The sequence below is a fragment of the Megalobrama amblycephala genome, linkage group LG16, assembly GCF_018812025.1.
Source record: "Megalobrama amblycephala isolate DHTTF-2021 linkage group LG16, ASM1881202v1, whole genome shotgun sequence".
Taxonomy (NCBI): Eukaryota; Metazoa; Chordata; class Actinopteri; order Cypriniformes; family Xenocyprididae; genus Megalobrama; species Megalobrama amblycephala.
Window position 1 is genome coordinate 30,566,915 of NC_063059.1, and position 24,501 is coordinate 30,591,415.

At 36.6% G+C, this 24,501-nt stretch overlaps 1 protein-coding gene across 1 annotated transcript in view; it reads left to right on the forward strand.

Moving 5' to 3' along the window:
• The window catches only part of tyw1 (tRNA-yW synthesizing protein 1 homolog (S. cerevisiae)), a 72,918-nt gene that overhangs the window by 4,486 nt on the left and 43,931 nt on the right, over positions 1–24,501 (forward strand). Inside the window, 7 exon segments of the mRNA XM_048160215.1 lie at positions 1,404–1,505; positions 2,642–2,836; positions 2,919–3,197; positions 5,134–5,253; positions 16,157–16,289; positions 23,938–23,990; positions 24,082–24,200. Coding sequence (XP_048016172.1) covers positions 1,404–1,505; positions 2,642–2,836; positions 2,919–3,197; positions 5,134–5,253; positions 16,157–16,289; positions 23,938–23,990; positions 24,082–24,200 — 1,001 coding nt within the window.

Below are 24,501 nucleotides of genomic sequence, written 5' to 3' on the forward strand. Positions count from 1 at the left end.
TAAACTGTATTAATGAATGAAATGTTCAAAGTATCTAAATAAATTTTGGTTTGAATATCTATCTATCTATCTATCTATCTATCTATCTATCTATCTATCTATCTATCTATCTATCTATCTATCTATCTATCTATCTATCTATCTATCTATCTATCTATCTATCTATCTATCTATCTATCTATCTATCTATCTATCTATCTATCTATCTATCTATCTATCTATCTATCTATCTATCTATCTATCTATCTATCTATCTATCTATCTATCTATCTATCTATCTATCTATCTATCTATCTATCTATCTATCTATCTATCTATCTATCTATCTATCTATCTATCTATCTATCTATCTATCTATCTATCTATCTATCTATCTATCTATCTATCTATCTATCTATCTATCTATCTATCTATCTATCTATCTATCTATCTATCTATCTATCTATCTATCTATCTATCTATCTATCTATCTATCTATCTATCTATCTATCTATCTATCTATCTATCTATCTATCTATCTATCTATCTATCTATCTATCTATCTATCTATCTATCTATCTATCTATCTATCTATCTATCTATCTATCTATCTATCTATCTATCTATCTATCTATCTATCTATCTATCTATCTATCTATCTATCTATCTATCTATCTATCTATCTATCTATCTATCTATCTATCTATCTATCTATCTATCTATCTATCTATCTATCTATCTATCTATCTATCTATCTATCTATCTATCTATCTATCTATCTATCTATCTATCTATCTATCTATCTATCTATCTATCTATCTATCTATCTATCTATCTATCTATCTATCTATCTATCTATCTATCTATCTATCTATCTATCTATCTATCTATCTATCTATCTATCTATCTATCTATCTATCTATCTATCTATCTATCTATCTATCTATCTATCTATCTATCTATCTATCTATCTATCTATCTATCTATCTATCTATCTATCTATCTATCTATCTATCTATCTATCTATCTATCTATCTATCTATCTATCTATCTATCTATCTATCTATCTATCTATCTATCTATCTATCTATCTATCTATCTATCTATCTATCTATCTATCTATCTATCTATCTATCTATCTATCTATCTATCTATCTATCTATCTATCTATCTATCTATCTATCTATCTATCTATCTATCTATCTATCTATCTATCTATCTATCTATCTATCTATCTATCTATCTATCTATCTATCTATCTATCTATCTATCTATCTATCTATCTATCTATCTATCTATCTATCTATCTATCTATCTATCTATCTATCTATCTATCATAAATTCATAATTTTGTTTTTCATGATATGGCCTATTTAAAAGAATTGCATGCAAAAGTGTGATTTACCATTCTTAATTCTGCTTAGGGATTTGCAAAAGAGCTTGCTGAAGACGTCAGCACTCAGGGGATCCAGTGTGAAGTTCTAGATATGAAAGAGTATGACCCAGATGACAGACTGTCTGAGGAGGTGAGCATAGCATGTCTTCATTGTTATTTCACTGCTCAAATTGTGTTGGACTGATCGCATACTGCATTTCAGAGAGGTGGATCATTTTCAACTTCGAGGAAGTAGAAATGGATTATTTAAACTTCAGGATTTGCCATGCTTTCATGATAACAAGAATATCACTTTAAGAATATAATATGAATTACTGGTAGCATCATATCTTTTACCACTTACTACGGTCACGTTTAAAGGAAATATTGATATTAAGGCTGGTTTTTAATCACAATACTTCTCCCTGAGCAGAATGTAAAAAGATCAGCGTTTTATCTCACCAGAATTTAAATAATTAAACCACAAGAGTTTAAAGAGCAAATGATCATAATTTAATGTGAGTTTCCTTAAATGACCTCAGTACTGCCAGATAAAGGAAATAACTACTTTTAAAAAGATTTTTTTGGATTTAATTTTAATTAGTCCATTCTCACACTCTGAATCAGAGCATAGTTGAGCTAAATCCATCTTATTTGGGTCAGAGTCGTTCATTTATCATATGACAGCCAACTCTTTATTATCACATTCAATATTATGGAAAAGAACCATCATGACAGGAATTCATAAATTTATAAATTGTAAGAAATTTGAGACCATAAGTGCATCACGTAACTGTAAAAGTAAAAAAAAAAAAAAAAAAAAAAACCTAACTACGCACTTGCTTGTGTATATAGAAGGTTGGGAATCAACACATTTTTGTATCCAATACGGCTGTCACGTCACGTGATAAAAGAATGAACGACTCAGACCCGAAGATTCGGGAGGTGAACTAATAATTTCTGTTTCCGGTTCAGACTGCATAGCCTTAGCCTATGGGTCTGTCACATGATGAACGAACGACTTGGACCCGAAGACTCGGGGGTGAACAAATAATTTCTGTTTCCTGCACAGAACCTATGGGATGTTGCACATGCACAGTCAACACAATATGAACAAATCACTCTCTGAGACAACTCGTTGTTCATATTAAAGATTTATGAATTAAATGATTTATGAAAGATTTATGAAGAAAAATGAATGAACTGTTCATGAACGACCCATCACTACAGTAATCACACTTGTCAATCTCAAAAATTTCTTCATGCTCTCATATCATTCTTCTCTAGTGTACAAGCAAGATGATCTGTGTGTTCCTGGTGGCCACATACACTGACGGACAGCCGACTGAGAGCGCCGAATGGTTCTGTAAATGGCTTGAGGAAGCGTCCACTGACTTCCGATATGGGAAAACATATCTGAAGGGAATGAGATATGCCGTCTTTGGGTTGGGGAACTCCGTTTATGTCGGCCATTACAACACCGTGAGACACCTGCATTTAATCATCTGTTTTTGATTGGATTGTGTTGCATGTTTCTTACACTTCATATATTTTCTGTTTTCAGGTCAGTAAGAACATAGATAAGTGGTTGTGGATGCTGAGTGCCGCGCGGATCATGACCAGAGGAGAAGGCGACTGCAACGTGGTGAAGAGCCGACACGGCAGCGTGCAGGCCGACTTTCAGGCCTGGAAAATGAAGTTCCTGAGCCGGCTGCAGGCCCTGGCCAAAGGGGAGAAGAAAGCCTGCTCTGGCAAGTGCAAGAACGGCAGCTGCAAGAACAAGAAGAAACATAAGGAGGAGGCAGAGGACAGCCACTCGCTCACTGAGAAGAACAACTCTGAGGCAAGCCAGCCCTCCTCTCTGATGTCTTCACAGAGTAACACATGTAGTCATGGAAACTGCTCTCACGCTGCACACCCAGAGAGCAGATTGTTCCCCTGCAGTCTGTGGTGCACTCATGTAAATGGGATCTGAACAGCAGGGGTGACATTACAGACTTCTGAGGAGATTTTATTCTCTTAGATGTCACTCTCATATATTTTACTCTTAGGAAGCATTGTTCTCATGAAGTTGAGCACGTTTAATTCCCATTTTCCCTTTTCCCACTGAAATTGTTCAGGTTTTCATGGCCAAAAGGCTGTTACTTGAACGCTCGCCTGTGTTTCCACCGACTAAAGAGCCAAACAATGATGTAACTGACCTCTACTGCGTAACTTGAAAACAAATAGAGTGCATCCCTGTTTGTCTACAAGTCTATTAAAATGCACTTTATTATTCAAAGTTATTGAAAGGTGCCCTAGAATCAAAATTTGAATTTTTGAGTTCAGTACATGGAAATGACATACATTGAGTTTCAAACTCCATTGCTTCCTCCTTCTTGTGTAAATCTCATTTGTTTAAAAGACCTCCGAAAAACAGGCGAATCTCAACATAACACAGACTGTTACGTAACAGTCGGGATCATTAATATGTACGACCCCAATATTTGCATATGCCAGCCCATGTTCAAGGCATTAGACAAGGGTAGCCAGTATTAACGTCTGGGTCTGTGCACAGCTGAATCGTCAGACTAGGTAAGCAAGCAAAAACAATAGCGAAAAATGGCAGATGGAGCGATAATAACTGACATGATCCATGATTACATGATGTTTTGTACTAATGTACTGTTAAATGTGGTTAAAGTTACCATCGCTTCTTACTGTATTCACAGAGACGAGAGCCGTCGCTATTTTCATTATTAAACACTTGCAGTCTGTATAATTCATAAACACAACTTCATTCTTTATAAATCTCTCCAACAGTGTGTAATGTTAGCTTTAGCCACGAAGCATAGCCTCAAACTCATTCAGAATCAAATGTAAACATCCAAATAAATACTATACTCACATGATCTGACGCATGCATGCAGTATGCATGATGAACATCTTGTAAAGATCCATTTGAGGGTTATATTAGCTGTGTGAACTTTGTAAATGCAATGGGGTAGGGAGTGCGCGATTTAAAGGGGCCGCGCGCTGAATCAGTGCATAGTTAATGATGCCCCAAAATAGGCAGTTAAAAAAAATTAATTAATTAAAAATCTATGGGGTATTTTGAGCTGAATCTTCACAGACACATTCAGGGGACACCTTAGACATATATTACATCTTGTAAAAACTGGTTCTAGGGCACCTTTAATTCAGCTTTATGCAATCATCAGAAGTTCTAACTAATAAAATTCATAGCTATCAATTCACACATAATATTTGTTAATATTTTATTTTAGACATAGTTAGGAGTCATACAAGAATAGAAAAATATATGTTGACATCCAGAATTTTTTAACTTAGCATCTTTATTATTTTATTAGCTACATTTATCTGGAGCAGAACCACATTTCTAAAAGTGGCAATAAAAGTGACTTGTTATATTTGCCGTAAATCCATAGAAGGTGGGAGACCAGAATATCATAGAGGGCTCTATTGACCGTAAACCACCACCTGGAACACACCTACTAGTACACCTTATTGTAGTGATGACCTTAGGAAGTTTTAACCAATAATATTACATCCCACTTATGATCCAACCAATTCCTGATGGATAAAATCCCGCCCAACATTATTGCTATTACATGTTGACTTTTAATATGATGTGGTTCACTTCGGGGGTGCCTGCGGCATTTCATTTCAGTGTATGCACAGAGGGGCTTTTTTTTTTTTTGGTACAAAAACAACACTTAACTAAAAAACAAACAATATATGCAATATATATAGTTTTAATTTTCTTGTTTGTTTTTCAGGAGGAGCTGATGGAGTCCAGCAGTGATGCAGAGTCCTCCACTGAGGAAGAGAAGTCTCATGGCTCTGTCATTGACATGGAGGACCTTGGGAATGTGATGAATCGTATGAAGAAAGCCAAGGTAAAAACAAAACCAGCTTCTGTCCACTTTGTCTACTCGCAGTTTGTGCTCTATCGTAGGCTGTTTAGTAGGGCTTTAAAGGAATAGTTCACCCAAAAAAGAAAGAAAAGGTTGTCATAATTTACTCACCCTCAGACCTCAAGTCCATATGTGGTTATTTTGTTTTCCATGGAACACAAGGTAGAATCCTTTGAATCCTTTGAAGAGATTGTCCATAGATCTTTTTTTTTTTTATATACAACAATTTATATTCACCATTAGGGCTGGGCATTGACACACATTTCATGATTTGATTTCGATTCACAAGCTTGCAATTAGATTTAGATTCGAATTTGATTAATTTGGATCTATATCAGGTAACAGTACATGGCAATTTTTCTCAAGGAAAATAATCTCAATTAATGCTGAAAACAATACAGGGAGTCAGTTGGTATTACATTAATATTAAAGGTTAAATTAACCGTTGAAGGTGCCATCGAATGAAAAATTGAATTTACCTTGGCATAGATCAATAACAAGAGTTCATTACATGGAAATGACATACAGTGAGTCTCAAACACCATTGTTTCCTCCTTGTGTAAATCTCATTTGTTTAAAAGACCTCCGAAAAATGCAATATTTGCATATGCCAGCCCATGTTCAAGGCATTACACAAGGGCAGAACGTCTGGATCTGTGCACAGCTGAATGATCAGACTAGGTAAGCAAGCAAAGACAACAGTGAAAAATGGCAGATGGATAAATAATAACTGACATGATCCATGATATCATGATATTTTTAGTGATATTTGTAAATTGTCTTTGTAAAATGTTTCATTAGCATGTTGCTAATATACTGTTAAATGTGGTTAAAGTTACCATCGTTTATTACTGTATTCACGGAGACAAGAGCCGTCGCTATTTTCATTTTTAAACACTTGCAGTCTGTATAATTCATAAACACAGCTTCATTCTTTATAAATCTCTCCAACAGTGTGTAATGTTAGCTTTAGCCCATTAGCCACGGAGCACAGCCTCAAACTCATTCAGAATCAAATGTAAACATCCAAATAAATAGTATACTCACAGGAATCGATGTATGCATGATGAACACTTTGTAAAGATCCATTTTGGGGGTTATGTTAGCTGTGTGAACTTTGTTTATGCTGGTTAAGGCAGCCGAGAGCTCGGGGGCAGGGGAGCACGAGATTTAAAGGGGCCGCGCAGCCTGAATCAGTGCATATATAATTATAATTAATAAAAAAAAATCTATGGGGTATTTTGAGCTGAAACTTCACAGACATGTTCAGGGGACACCTTAGACTTATATTACATCTTGTTAAAACTGGTTCTAGGGCACCTTTAAATGAACCATCCCTTTAAATTTCATAATTTCGTAAAATATCTTTTCCTCACGCAAAGTTATTGTTTGACTTCAGAGGACTTGAAATATAGCCTATAATTAGTATCAACCACTTTGAAGGTACTATTTTGGAGCATGACGTAATCTCTGAGCTGTCGTTGTGTGGCAAGAGCTGCTTAAAGATGCTTCAAATTTCTACTTGTGTTGGAAAGAAAAAAGAAATGTCAGCGAGCGGTTTTGGGCTGACGTGAGGGTGAGTAAATAATGACAGAGTTAGGTGAACTCTTCCTTTAAAAGGATAGTACTGGAGAGTCACCGGCAGTGGCTCCATTGAAGGAGACTGAGTGGCAGATGGTTTGCTACAGCAGACAGCAGCTCCAGCAGGCGCTGAGAGGACTTGCGTAACCGTGAACTGTGATCACTGACGCCCACTCTACAGGCCTGTGCGCAGGAGTGATTCATGAGACAGAAGCGTAGACAAATCTTTCCGTACATGCGCATACGCGCTCTCTCACATCCTATTCGCAACAGAGAGGCTGTGAGCGCTAGAGCCGAGAGGATTCCAACCCCCTTTAATCCAGTAAGATCCCTTTATGGATGCCTTCAGGATTGGATGCAGCTTCAGAAGATGTGTTTGGAAATGAGGTTTGCTGCTCAGGCAATCAGTTGATTGTGATGTTCCCGATACATAGATAAAATGAAATCCCAGAAGCTATGAATTTTTATACGCTGGCGGACAATTACAGGAGAGGGCAAATAAGGTTATGAAAAAACCTGATGAATTTAATAGCATTATTGGTTTATTTACTTAGGCTGTCAGTTTTTAATGCATTAAAGGGTTAGTTCACCCAAAAATGAAATTTCTGTCATTAATTACTGTTGTCATACACAGTTGATGTAGTGAATGCAATCCAGCGCTTCCAGGTTCTACGTCCAAACGCCGTATCATTATTGGCTGGCTCCTGTGTCAGCATCACACGCATGCGCCGTGCTGTGCACGTGAACAGCCTCGGCCAATACCGACCCGGCGTTCGGATGTAAACACGGAAGCCTGCACTGCGTTCACTACGTCAACTGTGTATGTCAACAGTTCAAATTTTTGTCTTGTTTTTGCGCACAAAGTATTCTCGTCCCTTCATAACATTAAGGTTGAACCACTGTAGTCATGTTGACTATTTTAACGATGTCTTTAATACCTTTCTGGACCTCAAAATGTGCAATGACATTGCTGCCAATGTGTGCTTTAGATACCCTCGGATTTCATCAAAATATTTTAATTAGTGTTTCGAAGATGAACGAAGGTCTTACGGGTTTGGGACGACATGAGTGTGAGTAATTAATGACAGAAATTTAATTTTTGGGTGAACTAACTCTTTAATGAAGTACAATTAGTTATCAAATATGAAAGCATTTGTGTTCAGAATCATCAATACTACAGGGGAATGCTGGGATTTTGAGACACATTTTACAAAGTTGAAGTATTTTGCAGTATCCCTGGGTGTTTTCACAAGTTTGTTTGAGCACTCCAAGCAGTCTCAGGCTGATATAAAATGAAATGCAAATACCCACCATGATCTCAGACCCCCTATAAGGACCCACAGATGAACCATACTTTTCCTTACACTTTTCCTTTGCTTGGGTCCTTTTGTGAGTCCCCTTTTAAGTCCAATTACATTGTGAACAAAAACACTGAGGTCAGTTGCAGTTAGTTCCCTTACTGGTTCACTTTAATTGAACTGGGTTTGGTTCATTTGTATGTGAATGTGAAAACACCCTTAAAAACACTGAGCTTATGGTTCTGATGCAACAGCCGAAGATCCTAGATCAATTTAATTCATGTGAATAAAGAACTGTAACTGGCTTATCTAAATATTTTAATTTAGGGACTTTTCTCAGCAATTTTTATATACACTTAATTTGATTATTTGTTATGTTAGAAGTTAGATGCATTATGAATTGTATGTCCTATGAATGTGCACCCATGATTTAGAGGTCCTTTCTATGTCATTAATGTCACCAAACAGATTTCCAAGAATATCCAGACAGATTTTCTGAGTGCTCGTCCCATCTGCCATTAGTTAGCCAATCAGATAGTCCCACTCCAAACTCACTCCATTGGTTGAGTCACTGTTGCTTTGTCAGGTTGGTCGGGATGCTCAAACAAACAGCAATTTTTGATGCCACAGTGTGCCACACTGGTTTCTGCACATTTAGCTGCGATAGGAGAAGGTATTTTAACATAAAGACTTTTTTTCTAGTTAATTTACTTACAGTGGGTACGGAAAGTATTCAGACCCCCTTAAATTTCTCACTCTTTGTTATATTCCAGCCATTTGCTAAAATCATTTAAGCTCATTTTTTTTCCTCATTAATGTACACACAGCACCCCATATTGACAGAAAAACACAGAATTGTTGACATTTTTGCAGATTTATTAAAAAAGAAAAACTGAAATATCACATGGTCCTAAGTATTCAGACCCTTTGCTCAGTATTTAGTAGAAGCACCCTTTTGATCTAATACAGCCATGAGTCTTTTTGGGAAAGATGCAACAAGTTTTTCACACCTGGATTTGGGGATCCTCTGCCATTCCTCCTTGCAGATCCTCTCCAGTTCTGTCAGGTTGGATGGTAAACGTTGGTGGACAGCCATTTTTAGGTCTCTCCAGAGATGCTCAATTGGTTTTAAGTCAGGGCTCTGGCTGGGCCATTCAAGAACAGTCACGGAGTTGTTGTGAAGCCACTCCTTTGTTATTTTAGCTGTGTGCTTAGGGTCATTGTCTTGTTGGAAGGTAAACCTTCGGCCCTGTCTGAGGTCTTGAGCACTCTGGAGAAGGTTTTCGTCCAGGATATCCCTGTACTTGGCCGCATTCATCTTTCCCTCGATTGCAATCAGTCGTCCTGTCCCTGCAGCTGAAAAACACCCCCACAGCATGATGCTGCCACCACCATGCTTCACTGTTGGGACTGTATTGGACAGGTGATGAGCAGTGCCTGGTTTTCTCCACCACTTAGAATTAAGGCCAAAAGACCAGAGAATCTTATTTCTCACCATCTTGGCAAACTCCATGCGGGCTTTCATGTGTCTTACACTGAGGAGAGGCTTCCGTCGGGCCACTCTGCCATAAAGCCCCGACTGGTGGAGGGCTGCAGTTATGGTTGACTTTCTACAACTTTCTCCCATCTCCTGACTGCATCTCTGGAGCTCAGCCACAGTGATCTTTGGGTTCTTCTTTACCTCTCTCACCAAGGCTCTTCTCCCCCGATAGCTCAGTTTGGCCGGACGGCCAGCTCTAGGAAGGGTTCTGGTCGTCCCAAACCTCTTCCATTTAAGGATTATGGAGGCCACTGTGCTCTTAGGAACCTTAAGTGCAGCAGAATTTTTTTTTGTAACCTTGGCCAGATCTGTGCCTTGCCACAATTCTGTCTCTGAGCTCTTCAGGCAGTTCCTTTGACCTCATGATTCTCATTTGCTCTGACATGCACTGTGAGCTGTAAGGTGTTATATAGACAGGTGTGTGGCTTTCCTAATCAAGTCCAATCAGTATAATCAAACACAGCTGGACTCAAATGAAGGTGTAGAACCATCTCAAGGATGATCAGAAGAAATGGACAGCACCTGAGTTAAATATATGAGTGTCACAGCAAAGGGTCTGAATACTTAGGACCATGTGATTTTTCAGTTTTTCTTTTTTAATAAATCTGCAAAAATGTCAACAATTCTGTGTTTTTCTGTCAATATGGGGTGCTGTGTGTACATTAATGAGGAAAAAAAATGAACTTAAATGATTTTAGCAAATGGCTGCAATATAACAAAGAGTGAAAAATGTAAGGGGTCTGAATACTTTCCGTACCCACTGTAAGTATTGTTGTCTACCTTCTACTGTTTGTGCGCCATCAAAAATCACAAACCAGCAAATGCCATTGGTGCTCTTATGTTGATCTAGCTAAACTGATTCGTTTAGCTCTGAGTTTTTCATTTTCACGCTGTCCCAGGACAGTTGCACCTTTAACTCAGAAAAGAAACACACCATCACTTAAATACTCTGGTGACATGAACACTTGAGCGACTGACAGATGCATCATCTGCTCTACTCTGTTTGATTTTGCTGTAGTGTAGTTTATCATTTTTGTCATTTAAGAGCAGTGAATACATTTTGAAAGAGTTCTTACTATTAATGTAAATTTTCTCAGCATATTATTTCATATTAGATAATATGCAGGACATCATTAGATGCATGCATAATTCATATTCTTTGTGCTGAATAATTATTTATTAATGACACTGGAATAATGACAACTGTTGTGAAATACAGAGTGCCTAGTTTGTGTAGATATGTGTCTTGCGTGTGTAGAATTACTCCGCTTTGGCTCCAGATGGCATCAGAGACATATTGTATCTTGGCTTTAATAATGCAGACTCCTGACATTGCATTCCTCTATGATCTGCACTGCTTTAGTTGTGTGGTTTTATAAAAAGAACTCAATAATAATTCCTATTCCTATGTATTTCTGACCATAAAGGTAATACGGTTAATGTAAAATAATTTGTCCTATATCAGTTTGAGGTGTAGAGACAACGTGTAAGCCATTCATAGGCTTGTGTGTATGGCTCTGTGGCAGTTTCTGCGTTGCTTGTTGCAGTGACACAATGTAGTTTACATTTGGCACTAGCATGGGTTTTGATAAGGTTTGTGCTACCAGTGGCAGAAACCTTTTTGAGAAATCTTTCATTTTCTGCTGCTAGTGGTGCAGAATCTGCACACTGCACCTTTTAACCCCTTAGAGCCAAAGTGTACACCCAACCCCCCACTAAAATATAAATCATAATCAAATTACTAAGCAACCACTGAACTGAAAAACACAAAATAGGTTTCGTTTTAAAGCTTAGAAACTTTTTAATGCATCTAACCATTTTGATCAGCTCCTAACAAGTGCAGAGTAGTACCTCTAAAATGGAGTGTAACCGCGGTTGCTAGCTACGAAAAAATTAATAATCATATTTTTCAAAACTCCTACCTTAACACAAAAAAGGTGTCATTTTCAATGAACGCTTAGAGTGTGAACTTTACTATGAATTAGCCAATTTGATTAACTAATAGTGCTAAGTTATTTGCTGATAAATTACATTTTTTCATAATTTATGAAATTTTTTTTTTTCTTTTTTTTTTTTTTTGTACTATGTATGTACTGTAATATGTCAAAAACATAATATAGCTCAGATAATCACGTGTCATATGTCATTTGGAAGGTCTTGCGGAGTAGAATACCACAAGCATAATTGTTAGCGTTCGGACGAAAACACAGAAGCGCTGAACTGTGATAATAATTGTAATATTATTACAATTTAAACAATTTACAATAAGTGTTTTCTATTGTAATATATTTTAAAATGTAATTCCTGTGATGGCAAAGCTGAATTTTAAGCATGATTACTCCAGTCTTCAGTGTCACATGATCCTTCAGAAATCATTTTAATATGCTGATTTGTTGCTCAAGAAACATTTCACATTAGAACAGTGTTTATTTGAAATAGAAATCTGTTATATTCTGTTATATTTGATCAATTTAATGCAAATTAAGTATGAATTCCTTTAAAAAATCTTACTGACCTTAAACTTTTGAACAGCATTGTATGTTTTTAAAGTTAGTCATATCTCTCCCAGGAAAGTGTACCAAAAGTCTAGGTGAAATATTGTGCACAGTCCATATTTCTATACAGTTAAATGCTCTCTACAATTGAGAATGTCCCTATCCTTAATACCTCCTAATACTCTTGACTCCTTTCCAATTTCCAATTTGGTAATAACCGGAGTATAGACTCCGTTTCACTCCCAAAATCAATAGTCACTGCCTAAGAGCTTCTTACTTTTCCCATTTAAAGGATGGTTCACTCAAAAATGAAAATTCACCCTCATGTCACTGTAAACCTGTATACATTTCTTTATTCTATGAAACAAAACAATTTGATCCTTTTTTTTTTTTTTTTTTTTTTTAAAGAGTCATCAAGTCTTTTCCATGCAACTGTAAAAGTCATGTAGATTCTCCCAATTTTTTTTTTTTTTTTGGTGTGTGTTCCAGAGCATAAAAACATTTAGATTTGGAATAACATGAGAATAAGTAAATAATGACAGTATTTTTATTTTTAGGTGCACTGTTCCTTTAAAGCTCCTGTGTGAGACATTATCCTAATAGTCCGCATTATCCTCATAGTCTTTGCAGATTAATATATACACCACCTCAAAGCACACATTTCAGTGTCATGCATACGTTTAGTGCAGGTGTGGACTGAGGCAGTATTTTAGCAAGGTGGAAATTGAGATAACGGCTCATGGATGGGCATTGTCCCGCAGCCACATCAGCCCGTGTGGGGCGCGCGGCAGCCTGAGCGGCTTGTCGTCATTTTGGCTGGCTGTCAGTCTGAATGTGTCAGCTGCTCAGCCTGAACTCTGCAGGGCCACTGCCTGCATCGCCGCTGTCACTTGCATGGGTGGTTTGTGGGAAATGGAGCGTTTCCAGCTGAAGAGAGCTGCTTTAGTTCTGGCTGTCTGAAAGAGGAGGGGTGCAGAGAGCTCTGCAGTAGGGAAGCTTGGAGGACGAAAGCACAGAGACTGCGAGATGAATCTTGCGTGACAGATTGCAGCCTAGTCAACTCTACGTTGTGCGTGGCAGTTCCACGACAGATCTCGCTGTGAAAGGGCATAATGTCTGCTTGCCAACCCAACCCCACCTGGTGCCTTCCACCCGCTCTTGTTGTTGGATTTTGCTCAAGGGACATTGTGTACTCTGAAACAAACAAATACAGTCACTGAAACACAGCGGCTGGTTTAGCACCTGTCTCAGACAAGATGTTGAGGGACCTCAAAGTTTTATCTAAGAACATGAATTAAAGCAAAGACTATGATAGGACAGAGGCCTGCCACTCGTAGGAAAATTAATATGAGAAAGAAGCACCTGTAGGAATAGAAACCACATATTTCAGTTGAAAGAGACATTCATTTTTTGATAGGAGTGCATGTTTGTTTACATGAACATGTTGTAGTTTGAATCAACATTGCGTAGGACCGCCTGAAAATAATAGATTTGTTTTGTTTAGGTTTTTTTCCCCCTGTTTTTCATTTTGTTTAGGGTTTTTTTTTTTTTTTTTTTTTTTTTTTTTTTTTTTTTTATTATTAAAGCTAAATTAGCAAAAATATTGATACTAAGTTTGTCTGGTTTTAAATTTTTATTTTAAATATATTATTGAATCTAGGGTATGGCAAGTATGGAAGCTTGTTTCCACCATTAAATAAATAAAAAAGATAATTGTGACTTTTTATCCCACAACTCTGACTTTTTTTTTTTTCTCGCAAATTCTGACTTTTTTTTCGCAATTGCGAGATATAAACTCTCAATTCTGACTTCTTTCCTCAGAATTGTGAGCTATAAACTTGCAAGGGCGAGTTAAAAAGTCCAACTGCGAATTTATATCTCACAATTTTGACTTTATAACTCGCAATTGTGAGATATAAACTCGCAATTCTGAGAAAAAAGTCAGAATTGACAGTCAACATTAAAGGTGCTAAAGAGGATGTTTTGTTTTATACATTTTTGCAATATTACTTGAAACTGTCTTTACTAACTGATAAAAGACTATTTATTAGGTGCACTGAAAGTAATAATATTAATATACATCATCTGTGCACGAGATAGGGCCTTAAAAACATCAGCCAATCGCGTAAACGATTGGCCCTCTGGCTTGTCAATCACTGGCGTGACGTTCCTTGTGAGAGACGTGCGTGGCTGCGCGCTCCAGTAACTTTCCACACTCCACAGGCGCCGCATGTAATGTTTTTGTCAGGAGACAGGAGTAACAACTGCAGATTATGAGTTACCTGCGGTGAGTCCGACATAATGAATCCAAAAAACACGACACAGCGAATGCCGGTGGTAAACACTCGTGTTCCAATACTCGTGCACAAGTTTTGGGAGGCGTTCCTTTGAAATGAGCTGTGAAGGAGGGGGGTTGTTCTTACGCATGCGCTCATTTCAAAAACTCACTAACAGTCTTTGGATTCTCAGTCAACGAAAAAATCCTCTCTATCACCTTTAACTTTATTTTTTATTCATTGACGGAAGCAAGCTTCCATAGATAAGAGCACAAACTGTGCCTTGCATTGATAAATTGGTGTGGCTTTTAGTAATTAATTTTTGACAACCTTTGGTTTTATGAACCACATTTCTTAGAGATCCTTTGAATGCACTGTGACATGCTGTCAGGGTTAGAGCATCTACTATGACCTATGGAGTCCAGCTTAACCTGATTATTCCCTTCATCTGCCATGTACAGCACTCCACCTTTGACTCACAGTGTCTGAATCTGAAAACCAGACTCTGTCTGACCTTTTTAAGTGTGGAAAATATTGCAAATACTGACATAATATATGTACTTGGGATGAAATATGGAATGGTAACATTTAGGGAAAAGAAGCAGGAACTTTAAGTCAGACTTGATTTCCAGCTGATTGTATATTCTGGAATGTGTGCAGCCTGGAATCGCAATAGTTTAATGCAGTCTGTTCACATAAGAGCGTTTCAGTGTTGAAGGTCAGTGATGGTAGTGCAAGACCTTCATCGGTGTGGCTCATCAGAACCATATGGCCGTAAGTGTCATTTCTGTTTAAATCCTCCCATTGGTGCCATCATTTTCAAAGCAGCATCTGTTTCCTAGCCTTTGATTTATGAAACCAATTTCATGAATTACAGTTCAATATGAAATTAAGCTCTGTGGAGATTTTAAGTTTATGTGTTCTATGACAAATGGAAAACATCCTTTATTCCCCAAAATATTGCATCTTTAAGGCCCGTTTCACACTGGATGCGTAAGCAGGGTGTATTATTTTTGGCGACCATGTTAACCCATTAGAGCATTCACACTGAATGCAGAAGCAGCGCGGCAGTGCCACGATCGTTTCGCAGCCGAGTCCATTTTTGCTATGCTGCTCGCTCTGAATTAAAACCACAGTGTATTGTTTTTGGTCAAAATAGTTAACAAGAAAAATAACAAATTTCACCATAACATCATTCAATGACAGAATCAAACTTAATCAGATATGGGACAAATTCAGCTGTAGCTGTTTCCATCCAAGGTTGCAAATTTAACTTGGGAAAATTGGAATATCGCATAAAACATTTGCAAATAAAGCAGCGTTTCCATCCCATGTGTTCAAGAGATTAAAATCATCACTTCCTTTGAAATTGGCACAATATATCAGTAATAAAAATGGAAGTTGCTGCAATTGGGCTCTGTTTTTCCTCCATCATAATAAGTTGCGTCTGGGCTGCCTTACTTGACAAAAAAATCGTATGTCTCTGAGTTATGCACTTTATTATGCAAACAGTAAATTAAGTGTTAATTTGATCACTTTATTTGTTACTTACTTTTTGAATAATATTTTGAGAAGGTTAAGCTTCATTTTGTTCGGCTGATGCACCGCCATTGGTTGTATAATTATGAATGAGTTTTTTTTCCCCCAATATGTGACTGGTTTTGTGTCTTTTTTTTCTTTGTGACTGTGCTTTAGAGGATGGAGGGAGATGAAGATGAGTCCCAGAGGGTGAAGCTGTCAAAGCAGAATGGAATGAGAAAGAGCGAGTCAGAGGAGGAGCGGAGAGAGATGATCACTCCTGCCTTGAGAGATGCTCTGACTAAACAAGGTACAGCATGACCTTAACCTGCCTGTGTTATTCACTCACGCATAGAAAGATGTCTGTGACGGAAATGAAAAGTTGTTGTACAGCGGACATCTGCACACAAGTACATACACTCGCTTTTTTCATCAATGTGCTTTGCTTAATGAAAATTTGAATGTCCTTGTACATTCACTGTTCATGTTATATTTACAGCTTACAATTATTTTTTATATTCTGTGAAGAAAGTGCGCATGCAATACTCGCCACTATAATGTTAATGTAATTGATGTGCCATTATTTCCTTTTCCTGTCGTTTGGCACGTAGCCTGAGTTTGTGTTTGTAGCTTTTAGCTTGCAAAACCCTCTTTAGCGTCCTATTAAAGGTGCCCTAGATTCAAAAATTTAATTTACCTTGGCATAGTTGAATAACAAGAGTTCAGTACATGGAAATGACATACAGTGAGTCTCAAACTCCATTGTTTCCTCCTCCTTATATAAATCTCATTTATTTAAAAGACCTCCGAAGAACAGGCGAATCTCAACATAACACTGACTGTTACGTAACAGTCGGGGTGTACGCCCCCAATATTTGCATATGCCAGCCCATGTTCCCAACATTATGAAAGGCATTAGACAAGGGCAGCCAGTATTAACGTCTGGATCTGTGCACAGCTGAATCATCAGACTAGGTAAGCAAGCAAGAACAATAGCGAAAAATGGCAGATGGAGCAATAATAACTGACATGATCTATGATAACATGACATTTTTAGTGATATTTGTAAATTGTCTTTCTAAATGTTTCGTTACCATGTTGCTAATGTACTGTTAAATGTGGTTAAAGTTACCATCGTTTCTTACTGTATTCACAGAGACAAGACTGAAGTTATTTTCATTTTTTTAAACGCTTGCAGTCTGTATAATGCACAAACACAACTTCAATAAATCACTCCAACAGTGTGTAATGTTAGCTTTAGCCACAGAGCACTATTAAACTCATTCAGAATCAAATGTAAACATCCAAATAAATACTATTCTTACGCGATTAGACATGTTGGATGATGAACACTTTGTAAAGATCCATTTTGAGGGTTTTATTAGCTGTGTGAACTTTTTTTTTTTATGTTTAAGGCAAGCGCGAGCTCTTGGGGCGTGGAGCAAGAGATTTAAAGGGGCCGCACACCCTGAATCAGCAAATTTATAATGATGCCCCAAAATAGGCAGTTAAAAAAAAAAAAAAAAAAAAAAACTATGGGGTATTTTGAGCTGAAACTTCAGACACATTCAGGGGACACCTTAGACTTATATTACATCTTTTAAAAACATGTTCTTCGACACCTTTAAACAAGTTTTTGAGAATTTCACTGCATGCCTACAATTTCACTTTCACCTTTGCTATAAAAAATTGACATTTTATCATATGTTGCACTACTGTTCAAAAGTTTGGGGTCAGTACGTGTTTTTTTTTTTTTTTTTTTTAAGAAATTAATAAATGGATACAACAATTTATCAAGTGACAAAAGATTTCTATTCCAAATAAATGCTGTTCTTTTGAACTTTCTATTTATGAAAGAAAGTATGACGGTTTCCATTAAACATAACTGTTTCTTGAGCAGCAAATCTGCATATTAGAATGATTTCTAGAGGATCATGTGACACTGAAGACTGGAGTAATGGCTGCTGTGATTTCATGTCCATAGCAGATGTCTGCAAGACTTATGCACTAATGTTCAAAACTTGCGGTTAGGGTTTGTTCAGATCCCTAACCTTAATTATTAGCAATAGTAATAGTGCTCTACCACTAATAAAAACTCATCTCTCGTTATTTAAAAATAAACTAGCTCTGCAAGATCATCAGCTATCAATTTAAATAAGCTTCTGTATCAGTTTAAGCACACAAGTGCCTCACTAGCTGCGTTTCCATTAACCTTCATATTGCGCAAATTAAAATTGCAAATGCGCCTAATAGAAACGCAAAAACTCCTATATATCGCAAAAATGTTTACACTCGTGGCAATTCGAAAAGGGAATATTTTCGCAAAACTGCAATGGAAATGTATTTATTAATGGCAATTACATGTCACCTGGCATATGTAAAAGTCGATCATTCTTTAAAGGTGCCCTAGAATCAAAAATTGAATTTATAGTTCAATAACAAGAGTTCAGTACATGGATTTTTTTAATGACTTACCGCAAGAAGAAAGGATTGCCTTTTAGTTTCGCAATAGTTTTTTAATCGACATTTAGAAAATATCGCAAAGGTTTTGTGGAAATCTGTAATGGAAACCCGGCTTCTGTTTACTGTTGTGTCCCATTTCCCTGATGATGGACAGTTGTTTTCTGCTTTCCCAGCTGCTTTAATTGAATATGTCTGAGATGTTGTTTTTTTTTAATCTATCAAAAAAATTGGATGCCAGGGCCCTGATGGTAATTAGGTCCTTGGCGCTGACAGAGTGTCACCCTGTTATTGTAAACCTAGTTTCATTTATGATTGTTTCTCACACTTTGACAGTTTTTGCTTTCCGTAAGCGTTTTCTCACGTTTGTTATTAATAAACTGGCTGCGGAGCTGCAAGTTTTCTCCTATTGTGCACTACAAATTTCACCCCCGTCGTCTGGTTTCTGATGAAGCCTCTGATGGTTTGACTGTGTCTAACGGAGCTTAATGATGCAGCAAAGCCCAATTACTCCTCTCCTGCTGCTGGAGTTCCCTTGAGTTTCTAGCTCCACACCTTTCATTAACACAACCTGCCTCCAGCCGCATACACGCACTGCACACCAGAGGCTGGCCGGCGCTCACATTTCCACCAAGGTTGTGTGTACTACCAATCAGTGTCCACGGAGCTTGCGGCAATGTGCAACACCTCTGAGCATGTTGTTATGTTAACTTGCTTGATGTAGCAAACTCACAATCAATAGAGACCAAGATATCTCTACAGTATGAGACATTCATTGAGTGTATTGGGGGAATTTCACCCAACCTGTCTAGAATGTGTCCAGGTCATTTCTTACCCAAAATGTATAAGGAACAAATCAGTTGTTTTAGTACACAGCTTTTTTTTTTTTGTATCATATTATGAATCATATAATAGGTATTTATTTACATATTACAGCTTGAGACTATTTAAATTGTGAATTTCTTGATATTCTAACTTTTCCATTTTATTTTGGAAGGAAATATAACCCAAACTTTTTATCATGAGATTCACCCTAAATGGAGTGATGTCTCGGTAGTTTGTTTTTGCAAGTTGAGTTGTGAACTGTGAACGTACAAACAAATGTGTATAATTTAGCTGATCTTGCCTGCAGTCTAGAGAGTTCTGATGTGAGATTATATAACACTCATTTCCTGAGGGGCTGACTGGTAACCTCCTCTCGCTCGCTGTTATTTTTGCTCTTTTAATGATAAACTGAAATGATTCCCTCCGGCATTATTAGCAATGATTTAAAAATGAATGAGGGAGAGAGCAAAAGAACTCTGAGATTGCTTTAAGTCACTTCCTTTAACAGCAGAAGAATTACAGCAGCTAGAGCAGAAAAAGAGGGCAAATGTGTTTGGTCAGAGTGATGGAGGCTGGTGTGTTTCTTTCTTTTTTTTTTTTCTCTCGATTTAAAGCCTTGAAATTTCTCTTTATTCACCTCGCGCCATAAATAACAGCTTGAAACGAAAACCTGAGGTAATGAAACTAAAATCATCCCATAGCAGTGCATTGATCTTGTGAAGTCTCTCCCAAGAAGGCTAAACTGTGAGGAAATTCCAGTGACTGGCAGACTCTCCATGCATTGTGCCCTTGTTTACTTTTGGTCAATCTTGATAGATAAAACTTATTTAGAATAGTCAGAACTCATCTTCATGACTATTGTCACAAGTCTATCCCCAAATTTGAATAGAAATTGTTGTAGGTGTTGCTCAATGCTCAGTATACTAACTCAAAATTAACCCCATTTACTATAACACACACTCCCCGTCTTATGCACGTTACTCCAAAGAAAATGTTTTTCTTCACCAAAATGTAGTTCATTTGCCTCAAACAACTGTGCTGATGGGTTAAATAACTTTATCCATTTAGCCAAAAAGCTATTTAGTCATTTGTTTTAGGCTGTTCTTGTAGATAATGAAGCCTTAAGATCTTGCCAATAGTTTAATTAGTATTTTAATGAAGCTTAAAATTTCTGTAATGATTACAGCAATGCATTTGGAAAAAAATGTATTACTGTGGTAAGTCTGAACATCTGTCTCCATGTTACATCACCACTTCTGTTCTAATCGTATATTGCTGGGGTCAGTTCAAACTGTCAATTTTGCTTCTTTGATTCATAACTCTGTTTCAACTTGTTGATGGCATCACTCAGAAATGTTCAAACGCATCTGTTGTCGTATTTTACATTTATTAAAATGTCTTGTTATATGTAACCAGGGCTTGACATTTACAACCGTCAAATGCGGGTGGATTTCAGCAGTGGCGTGTAACGCAGTCACTCCTTCTAGCCAATTTGGGGTGTTAAATTTTATATATAATACACACATTTTCAATTGTAGTCTTTGAAAAAGGCATCTGAAATAATAAACTGAGTGCAATTTTCAACACATATCAATATTGAAATATCTGAAAAGCTTCCAATACTAATTTTCCGCAGAATAGATACATGATACCAGCTGCGCTTTCTCGCTCTCATCTCTCTAACAGCGAGTTGACACACAAACCCGCCTCCCCTCACTCACTTGTTTCATTTGCTCCAGATGAATATTGTTGGAGTTACAGGGCTTGAATTTGGGATTGCGCATAATTTCACTCATTCCCACAGATTTTGTGCTTGCACTCAAAATGTGCGCACATAAATCCACCTCTCAGTACTAAATTGAGTTCTTTTCCACTTCTTATTGCACTTAAACGGTTAAATACACACAAAATAATGACAAAGTATTCACGTAAACACGGTCAGTTACGTTTCTGTTGAGAAAGAAAACGCATGTGTAACAGTATAATGGATCTGTGCATCACATCTTAAAGTGACAGCAGCCTAATGTACCTTCTGCCTAATTATGAGATATTAAAAATCTATATGGCAGTTCTTCCCCGTGGTATCATTGTCAAAATTGTTGCTAGTAACTTTGGAAAACCACCAGCCACAGTGGCTGGTGAACAGAAAGTTAATGTCAAGCCCTGTATGTAACTAAATATCGCTGGTTATTCATGAGTTATTCATGTTAGTGCACCTAAGTTAAAGTATTAATTTAGAGCAAAACTCTTTAAATTTTTAACTATTTCAGCATTTTATGTATAATTGCCTGTTTGCTCAAAATAATACAATAAATGAAGAAAAATGCTTGGTTTTAAACCATTTCAAATTCATTATACTGTGATCGTACATCAAATCTGATGAAAAGCCTGGAAAGTATAATCATTTTAGCTATATCACCTGGCCATAAACAGGCTCACATGATGTGTCACTAATATGTTAGTGCTTCAGTTTCCATGCACATGAATTCTCATGATGTGAAGAATCAGCATGTCTCGGCTTTCAGCTACCCAAATATAGAGCGTTCACAGCTAAAACCAAACCTGCTCTCTGATCCCGGCTCTATCCAAACAGATGCGGTTCTTCCGAGAGAGACGAGCGAACACCTCCCCTACATCCTCTGCCCCAGCGAGCTATTTGCAGACATAAAAGACAAGAACATGTGTTTGATGTAGAAGTTTAGCTAATGAACATGGGAGAGAGACTCAAGATTGGGATCATTACTATGGAGCTTCTTTCCTACTGCTTTTCTTACCTCTTACATTCCTTTATGCATGTAGAGAGAAACTGTGAAAGAGAAAAAGAGAGGAATAAGTCAGCAAAAAATGAAAATTGACATTGTTTACTTGCTTTTTTTTCTTTCTTTCATCAAACAAAAGATGTTTTTGTCTCTCTAGCAAAAGTGGATGGTAATTTATTAAAAGCTAGTCCTTATAGTCTTGAGACAAATATAATGTCAAACCATTTTTTTTTGGTAGATATTTGGTGAATATTGACTTATTAAGGTCTATATGCATCACAAATGGTGACAATTAAATTTTTTGGGTGAACTATCAATGCAGTGCCATGGTTTTTGGGAGAGGTTTGGTTCTCCTCCAGCAGGAAGTCTTGTTTAGCTGTGATGTGAACTCTAACAGCCCTTTCAGCACAGAGCGATTCCTTTATATTCTGCAGTTTTTTTTTTTTAAGACTGCTATGGGGAGTGATGGTTGCCCCAGTGATGGCCCTTACATGTGGATTAAAGTCTAAATCGAGTCAGATTCCCCAAAGGGAACACTGCGCAGTCGTGGGAGAACGTGGCTATGGACCTTAGAAATGGGCAGACTTCAAATGCTTAACAGGAAATGCTCAGGCTTAAGCACATTTGGCCTTCCAGCCTGCTTAGATGTATTGAGGAGCTTTGTTGGAAAATTTCCTGCATTTCTCCTGCTCCTGAGCAAACTGTAAAAAAAAAAAATGGAAATCTTTGTGTTACTACAGGGTGTACATTATAAATTCACCTTTTTTCTCTCTCTTTTTAGGCTCCCTATTTCATTGCCATCTATAACACTGAATGTGTGAAGTACTGCTGTTTTAAGCTACTGTACTGTACCCTGTTTGCAGATTAGGTTTTGAATATGTTTGGGCATTGTAGAAATTGCTCTGATATTCACATAGTAGTAGGGCTGTCAAACGATTAATCGCGATTAATCGCATACAAAATAAAAGTTTGAGTTTGCCTAATATATATGTGCGTACTGTCTAATTATTATGTATATATAAATACAAACACATTCATGTATATATTTGAGAAATATTTACAAGTATATGTATTTATGTTTTTATAGATATATATATATATATATATATATATATATATATATATATATATATATATATATATATATATATATATATATATATATATATATATATAATAAAAATATTTTGTACATAAATAACATATTTCTCTTAAATATATACATAAATTTGTGTGTGTGTGTATATATATGTGTATATATATATGTATATATATTATACACAGTACTCACACATATATTAGGCAAACTCAAACTTTTATTTTGTATGCGATTAATCGTGATTAATCGTTTGACAGCCCTACATAGTACAAATTATGCACATTATTCACATTATAGTACAAATAAAATTAAAAAGTTTTTTTTTTTTTTTTTTTTTTTTTTTAAATCCTGCATTCCAGATATTTCCAATGTAATGCACATTTGTGTTTGAAAATAGTTTTGGTGTTTTAAAAGAACAAACATTTTGAAACGTTCAAAATTTTGGGGTTGGTAAAAAACGAAAGAAAGAAAAATAATTATTTTGAAATAATTCAAGTCTCTTATTCTTATCAAGGCTGCATTTTATTCATCAAAAATACTAATGTAACATTTTTACACTTTAAAATATCTGGTTTCTATTTTAATATATTTTCAAGTTTTATTTATTTTATGACTTCATTACTCCAGTTTTCAGTGTCACATGATCCTTCAGATATCATTCTAATAATTTGATTTGTTGCTCAAGAAACATTTATTATCAATGTTGAAAACAGTTGCTGCTTAATATTTTTGTGGAAACTCAATCAGTACTCAGAAAGCTTGCTAATCTCTACATGCCTTGTTTCCATCTTTCCTTTCTTTGTTGTGGTCTGTAGGGTATAAACTAATAGGAAGTCACTCGGGGGTAAAACTGTGTCGTTGGACTAAGGTAGGTTGTTTCCTCCTATTGATTTGTTTCCAGGCAGGAACAGATTTTCTTTGTATAAATGAAACAAATGTTGCACCTTTTTTTTTGTTAGTCAATGCTGAGAGGGAGAGGAGGCTGCTATAAACACACCTTCTACGGGATTGAATCGCATCGATGTATGGAGACCACGCCGAGCCTGGCCTGTGCCAACAAATGTGTTTTCTGCTGGAGGTAGGAGAAGGTTTTTTTTATTTATTTTTTTTATTAAAAAATATAAAAATATTATCATATTTATTCCATGATATGCACTTAAAAAATGAATACTGAATGCTCATATTTAGGGTTTCAACAAACCCAGAACCCTAAGTATTAAATATTTGGTGCATAACTCATCCATTTTTATACTTAAAAAAAAAAAAAAAAAAAAACCCTTCAACTACTACATGCGTTTACACAATAAGTGCATTGTAATCAAATGATTCATTTGAATGTTTTTACATACCTGGCTACGTGATACTACATTGTACCTAAC